The following is an 8,228-nucleotide window of genomic DNA, read 5'->3' as shown; positions in this document are numbered from 1 at the left end:
CCTGGAGGGAGATCAATACCTCCAAGCATCCCAACAGCTACAGAGATATGGCCAGTTCCTTGAATTAATGCAAGAACTACCCTCAACCTCCTTTCAATCCTTCAGGAAGAATTTCCCTGCTTTAGTTTAAATCCTGCCACGGTCTCTGTATATCTGCCTGATGGGGTAGTCTTGGTCCAACAACAAAGGCCACATGGGTAGAACCCGGGAATAAGAAAGTTGTGGTCACTGTGATTGGGTTATATTCTTGGCATCCCTTTAGCCAGTGGGAGTGAGAGGAACAGCGATGCAGCCAGGTGAAGGGGAGGTATAAAAAGAGCAGGAAGTTAGTAGTGGGTCACTTTAACTTCCCCAACTTTGCCTGGGTCATCCTTTCTGTCTGGGGCATAGATGGGGCATACTTTTTCAGGTGTGTTGGAAGAATTTGTGTGTTTGAACTGCACCCCAAATCTGGCTTGCACGTGGCACCTAGTCGCCCTATTAAGTACGGCTCCGTTCGGGACAACGCACAAAGAAAATCTCATACAACGGTGGTAAGTTTCTTGAACAAGTTGATTTTTACAGGCCTTGGCAGTATATATTGGGATGTGCTCTGAGAGGACCCAAAGTACTTCCTTGACTCAAAATGCCTGCGACATGTTGTACAATGATCATATGAAGATTTTACTTGTTTGCAATAATTCACTAGTAACCCACTTTACTTCATTGTCTTTGACCTTTATTTGCTGAAGTTCCTCTGACTGAACGCTGGTAATTTTCTTACTATTCTCCCATTTGGTTTGTAAATAAATGTCATAAAGTGACTCATTTTATGATCAATAATATTGTTCGAACCATGGCATAAGGTGAACCCATAGGAGTGGGTTTTTTTTCACCCTGGTCTCCAATACTTTTAATATCAGTGAAAATAAGTAGAAAAATTACCGGAATTCTGAGCATGAATTCTGATCCTTGACTCCTGATCAGCTCTGTGGTATTGGTGATACTGATGATGACAAACCAAATACCTGGGTTAATGGAGACACCAGAAACTGCAGATGCTGGAATGTTGATCAAAAATCAAAGTGCTGGAGGCACTCTGTGGGTCAGGCACCATATGTGAAGGGAATGGAGAGGCTAAGTTTTGGGTTGGGATTGTTCTTCACACTGATGGAGTAGGGGAGGAGAAAATTGGAAAAGAGAAGTGGTGGTGTGCCAAAGTCTAGCAAGTGATGGTTGGATATAGGTGAGAGGGGAGTGATTGGCAGATGGGTGAAGTAAGTGACAAAGCTAGAGGTGGATAGGGAGGGGAGGGTTATGGATGGCAGGGCATGGGGAGGAACAGTGGGCAGCACTGGTGCAGCGGTAGAGTTGCTGCCTTACAGCGCCAGAGACTAAGGTTCAATCCTGACTACAGGTGCTGTCGGTATGGAGTTTGTACGTTCTCCCTGTGACCGCGTGGGTTTTCTCTGGGTATTCCGGCTTCCTCCCACACTCAAGACTTACAGGTTTGTAGGTTAATTGGCTTCGGTAAATTGTCCCTAGTGCGTAGGATAGCGTTAGTGTACGAGGGTGATCGCTAGTCGGTACGAACTCGGTGGGCCGAAGGGCCTGTTTCTGCACCATATCTCTAAAGGCTACATCTCTAAAGTGGGGAAAAGTGGTGATAAAAGGGGAATATGGGACAAGGGGGTGTCAGATCCTCGCCTTGATCCGAATATAATAAACACACTTCAAGGACACGTTTATGTTTATTATAGATCATAAGTGATAGGAGCAGAATAAGGCTATTCGACCCATCAAGTCTACTCTGCCATCTACGCCATGGCTGATCTATCTCTCCCTCCTAACCTCATTCCCCTGCCTTCTGACACCCATACTAATCAAGAATAACTTCTGACGCCCATGCTAATCAAGAATCTATCTATATCTGCCTTAAATATATCCACTGGCTTGGCTTGAATGCACTGAATATATTCAGACCAAAGCGAGAATCTGACGGGGGGAAGGAGCAGAGTGACTAGGGTATGTGGTTTATGGGGGTGGACTGGGAAGGGGGTGGGAGCACGAGAAAGATAGTGGGAGCGGGGGTGTATTACTTGAAGTTGGAGAATTCAATTTCCATATCATTGGGTTGTCAGCTACTCAAATGGAATATGAGATGCTGTTCTTTCGGTTTGCGTTTGACCTCGCACTGGCAGTGGAGGAGGCCAAGAACAGAGAGGTGTCGGTATGGGAAGGGGAGTTAAAATGGATAGCATCTGAGAGCTTCAGAAGGCATGGTGAACAGAGTATAATTGTTCAATGAACTGGCCGCCATGTCCGTGTTTGGTCTCGCTGATGTGAAGGCCTGCTCCCCTTCCCATTCTTGTACAGACCTTTCCTTCATTACCAGAGTGAGGCCAAGTGAAACTAAGACCAACACTTCATACCCAGCTCGGACAGTCCATAACCCAACGGTATGAACATTGAAATTTCCAATTTCAACGATGTACTCCGGTACCCCAGCATGCACGCGTTTCTTCCACTATCTGCCCCCATCACCCGCACCTTTCCCCTTCTTTGTATGTTCATCTCCCATCGAATGGTATGTTAGCATTCATAGCAAGAGGATTTGAGTATAGGAGCAGGGAGGTTCTGCTGCAGTTGTACAGGGCCTTGGTGAGACCGCACCTGGAGTATTGTGTACAGTTTTGGTCTCCTAATCTGAGGAAAGACATTCTTGCCTTAGAGGGAGTACAGAGAAGGTTCACCAGATTGATCCCTGGGATGGCAGGACTTTCATATGAAGAAAGACTGGATAGACTAGGCTTGTACTCGCTGGAATTTAGAAGACTGAGGGGGGATCTTATTGAAACATATAAAATTCTTAAGGGGTTGGAGAGGCTAGATGCGGGAAGATTGTTCCCGATGTTGGGGAAGTCCAGAACCAGGGGTCACAGCTTAAGGATAAGGGGGAAGTCTTTTAGGACCGAGATGAGGTATGTAGGTTAATTGGCTGGGTAAATGTAAAAATTGTCCCTAGTGGGTGTAGGATAGTGTTAATGTACGGGGATCGCTGGGCGGCACGGACTTGGAGGGCCGAAAAGGCCTGTTTCCGGCTGTATATATATGATATGATATGATATGATATGATATGAGAAAACATTTTTTCACACAGAGAGTGGTGAGTCTGTGGAATTCTCTGCCACAGAAGGTAGTTGAGGCCAGTTCATTGGCTATATTTAAGTGGGAGTTAGATGTGGCCCTTATGGCTAAAGAGATCAGGGGGTATGGAGAGAAGGCAGGTACAGGTTACATGATCATATTGAATGGCGGAATGGCCTACTCCTGCACCTATTTTCTATGTTTCTATGCACACGTTTCTTCCACTATCTGCCCCCATCACCCGCACCTTTCCCCTTCTTTGTATGTTCATCTCCCATCCCCGTGTCAGACATTTCCCTTTAAGGTCCACTCTTTCCCTTCTCCCCACCCCCTTTCCTCCAACTTTACATTTCACTCCTGCCCTTCTTTCCCCATCTATTTCTCTTTTGCCTCCTTTTCACCACTAACCTTTGTGACGTACTCCTCACACCTACAAATCTCCTTCTCGCCGACGTCCACCTATCACTTGGCAGGATTTGCTCCACCACCTTTTTCCAGCTTTCTCCCCCTTACTCTCATCAGTCGGAAGACAGTTCATTCCTTCCACTGATGCAGACTGACCACTGAGTTCCTCCAGTGCTTTTATTTTAACTCCGGTTACTTGAATTCAAAAATGAACACCAGTCTCCCACCCCAATGCTTAAATGTGAATCAAGTGTGTTTCACATTTCAAGCCGCAATATTGAAAGTTCTTTTCGTGTATTTATTTCATTGTAACCTGCAGGAGTGGCGGTGTGCTGTTATTCTGTTCCCACAGTTTTGCTAGGATGGATGTCACTCTGGCCATTCCCTTTTCTCTCTTCTAACTCCTGGGAGTAAAGATACAGGAGCTTGAAACCTTGATCATCGAGACTTAAGACCAACTAAATCCCCACTGCTATCTGACTCCTGAACCAATCAACTCTTTCATATCCCCTTCCCAGAGGTGCTGCCATGTATTCTTATTTTTAACTCTATCTCATTCAGTTATTGTGTTATTGTACATTAATATTCATACGATCATAAGTTAAAGGAGTAGAATTAGATCATTCAGCCCATCAAGTCTACTCCGCCATTCAATCATGGCTAATGTATCTCTCCCTCCTAACCCCATTCTCCTGCCTTCTCCCCATAACCTCTGACACCCATACTAATCAAGAATCTCACTTTCTATGCTTTAAAAATATCCACTGACTTGGCCTCCAGAGCCTTCTGTGGCAAATAATTATGCAGATTCAGCACCCTCTGACTAAAGAAACTTCTCACCTCCTTCCTTAAAGAATATCCTTTAATTCTGAGGCTATGACCTCTAGTCCTAGACTCTCCCACTGATGGAAACATCCTCTCCACATCCACTCTATCCAAGCTTTCTTTTGTTATTCTTTTGCACCGCACAGATTTTGTACCACAGTCTTACATAATTCTGCCGTAATGCGTTCATACATATTGTTGTATTAATCATTTTGTGTACTGCTTGCTCTCTGAGCTTCATGTGAACAAGAAATTTCACTGTATCCTAGAGTTTATGACAATACTATAATCTAATCTAACACAATCAGGTGCAGGCTTGTGTAAGAAAATAACTGCAGATGCTGGTACAAATCGAAGGTATTTATTTCACAAAATGCTGGAGTAACTCAGCAGATCAGGCAGCATCTCTGGAGAAAATGGATGTGACGTTTTGGGTCGGGATCTTCAGATTGAAGGCTTATCTTGCCTTCCCCAAAAGCCAGCTCCAATGCTTATTCGATTGTGGTTGATCTGTGCCTTAACCATTTCCCTCCCCAGTCCCCACATTCCATTTAAACCAAAACTCAAGATACCTTGAATATTCTCGACAACTGACCATGTACAATCCACTCCCTCCCCCCCCCCCCCCCCCCCCCCCCCCCCGCCACTATAGAATCTCCTACAGATTCCCAGAACCAGAATAATTTCCCTCCTCTTCCTTGTGCCCTCTAGTTTTACACTCGCAAGGCAGGGTGTTCTGCCTCTCACCCTCTGACTGTGCTACATTTTTGTTTTTAAATTCCGGTGAATTTAAACTCATTTTATCCATGCACTTTTCAAGGGTTAATCCCTTGCTAAACAAGAATTGATCTCCTCTGCCTCCAAGGCTAGAACATATTTGGGTGCATACTCCAAGTTCAGTCTCGTCAGCTTCTGTCCAATGGAAATGAAGATACCCTCGTCAAACTTCTTTGCATTAAAGGCCATACCTTCCCTAAATTGGTAACCGTCTTTTCATATTAACTTTGTAATTTGATGTGTAAGATTTACGTATGCAAATATAAAGTGATGAACTTAACTTACAAGTTGTAAAGTGTTTGCTGTCAATGAACGTGCTCTCTTTTTTCTCTCGCTGCACTAGAAGATCAGAATGGGTAATCTGACTGGGAAACACGAGCAACTTTATCCTGTTCCAGCAGAGAAAGTAAGGAAACCATCACTTATTGATGGAAATTTTTTGAGTTCTATCGTGCAACTGGATTCATTTGCGGTTTAACATTAGACAACTATGTAATGTTGTCTACATTACATGTAGTAATGTAGACTACATGTCTACATGTAGTCACCTTTACCAGAGGTGAAGTAGGTTTTAGTTTGTCTTTTTCAGAGTTGGACATCTGGAGTTGGTCATCTCATGATCAATGTTGTTGTCTGCACTCTGGTTTATGAATATAGAAACATAGAAAATAGGTGCAGGTGTCAGCCAATATGCCCTTTGAGCCAGCGCCGCCATTCAATATGATCATGGCTGATCATCCAAAATCAGTACCCCATTCCTGCCTTCTCCCCATATCCCTTGATTCCGTTAGCCCTAAGAGCTATGTCTGTTTATTTTTGTTTTAGCTAGCTATGCCTTGCAATTAAAAACTTCCCTATTCTGATTACTGCCTCTCCTAACATACTGGTTGTCTTCACTGTGTTAGCCTCATTCCCCCATCATACTTATCCAGTAAGTAAGTTTATTTTGTTAACCATATTACAAACTAGCTTAATGTTCTCATACATTCCTGACATTCCTACATCAGATGCATCCAGGAGGGTTTCTTGAAACAATATGTAGAACGTTCAGCTATGGATGGGGCTGTATGAGACCCCATATTGGGAAATGAGCCTGATGAGGTGATCGATGTAGGGGAGCATTTAGCAACCAGTGATCGTAATTCAGTTGGATTTAAGATGGTTATAGACAAGTATAATAATATAGGTACTTTGGGTCAACGTGCTAAATTGTGGAAACACTAATTACAACAGTATTAGGCAGGAACTGGGGAGTGTGGCCCCAGCCCCTCGTGCCTGTCCCTTCATTCAATATGATCATGGCGAGTTTTTACAGGCTTCTGCAACACCCTCGATTACTCAATCTTTCAAATATTTATCTGTCTCCACCTTAAACATCTAATCACTACCTTCAGAGGCAGAGCATTCCAGAGATTCACCACTCTCTGAGAGGAGATTTTTCAGTGACCCTCCCATGAGTGAATTGATTTCTTTCACAATTTCGTATCAAAGCATTTTATAGCCAGTGAGTGCAGACGCTGACGGGGTACAGAAAATGCAGCAGCCAGTTACCTGTGAAAGGTTGGCAGATTCTGATCACTTTGTTTACTTAGAAAGCAAACTTCCAGAGGAACTCAGTGGGTTATTTCCCAGAGAATATTAAGAACTTATTTCTCCCCTCTCCACTTCTCGAACATACAATTTATTCATAATATTCACAACAATGCAATATCGAATGCTCAAATGTCACCATTCATTCTACTGGATGTATCATTACATTTGCCTCCAAGATTATATTTATAATCATTATTTTCTTTCACAAACACTCCATGGGCAATGTCTGAGGGAGTTTCATGCCGATTCCTTTTACAGCAGCTTACATTTACACCCCTTCATATACCAAGAATTTTTTTAAATTTCAAAAATAAACTTTATTCTTAAAAAATATATACAAGATGTACAAAAACAAGCGATGCATGGATTTCTTTACATCCATAATTTTTGTCCAGCCTGTACATTCATGTTGTAATTGGGTCTATACGTTTGGTATCACCCAGTTAATACATTCTATGTACAAAACACCAAAGCTATTTGTGGCTTCTTTGGACAATTTACAATTAGTATTCGTCTTTCTTTGCCCAAGTTCTGCAGTGTGGAATGTTTTGCTGAAGCATGTTTCCTAATGCTTGTCACAATAAGATTTCCAAAGCCACCTTAAATTGGAAGCGAATGTCTGATTCATATCGTTGTGGTTAGAGATAATTGACGAGCTTGATAAACAGGAAGTAGTTGCAACAGCCAGCACCATGCTCTCTGCGTTTGCAAGCCCGACGCTGCTGTCTGATGTGGGCCTCTGGTAACGCAAGCCTGTGATTTAAAACAACTTGAATTGCCCTCCCATCCATGTTCCGGGGAATTGTGGATGTCAAGAGTCAAAAGGTAAAGCTCTTAAAGCCGGGGACTTTTAAAGAAGGAAAGCGATGGGAGTAGCATTGAAGACCAAAAGAAATAATACTAAAAGTAGGCCACGTGGCCTTTCAAGCCTGCTCTATCTTTCAGCAGGATTTTCTAACTTGGCACGATTTTCCTGACCTACCCCCAAAATCCTTTATTACCCTAGTTACCCAGAAATCTATTATCTCTTAAAGGAATTCAATGATTAAGACTAAACAGTCTTCCAAGGCTAGAGCAAACCAGAGCTTCACCACCTTCTGAGTGAAGAAATTTCACTCGTCCAAGCCCTAAGTGGTATGTCCCTTCTTCTGAGACTGACCCCCCAGCTCTGGACTCCTTAGTCAGGGGAAGCCTCCTGCATTAGTTCATAAGTTGTAGGAGCAGAATTAGGCCATTCGGCCCATCGAGTCGACTCCACCATCCAATCATAGCTGATCTATCTTTCCCTCTCAACACCATTCTCCTTTCTTCTCCCTATAACCTTTTGGCACTCTTACTAATTAAGAATCTGTCAATTTCTGCTTTAAAATTACCCAAGGACTTGGCCTCCACAGCTGTCTGTGCCAATCAATTCCACCGATTCACCAACCTTCTGACTAAACAAATTCCTCCTCGTTTCCTTTCCAAAGGTACATCCTTTTAATCTGAGGCTGTGCCCTCTG

At 43.2% G+C, this 8,228-nt stretch overlaps 1 protein-coding gene across 3 annotated transcripts in view; it reads left to right on the top strand.

The window, feature by feature from the left end:
- The first annotated feature begins 5,476 nt into the window (after positions 1–5,476).
- mbpa (myelin basic protein a) overlaps positions 5,477–8,228 on the top strand; it is a 91,592-nt gene continuing 88,840 nt past the window's right edge. For all 3 annotated transcript variants that reach the window (XM_078397693.1, XM_078397694.1, XM_078397692.1), the window contains exon 1: positions 5,477–5,539. In XM_078397693.1, the coding sequence (XP_078253819.1) occupies positions 5,486–5,539 (54 nt within the window). In that variant the 5' untranslated portion in view covers positions 5,477–5,485. The remainder of the gene's footprint in view (positions 5,540–8,228) is intronic.

This window comes from Rhinoraja longicauda, chromosome 4, assembly GCF_053455715.1.
Source record: "Rhinoraja longicauda isolate Sanriku21f chromosome 4, sRhiLon1.1, whole genome shotgun sequence".
Classification (NCBI taxonomy): Eukaryota; Metazoa; Chordata; class Chondrichthyes; order Rajiformes; family Arhynchobatidae; genus Rhinoraja; species Rhinoraja longicauda.
The sequence above is the reverse complement of the archived record's forward strand: the minus strand, read 5'-3'. Positions and strand labels throughout refer to the sequence as shown.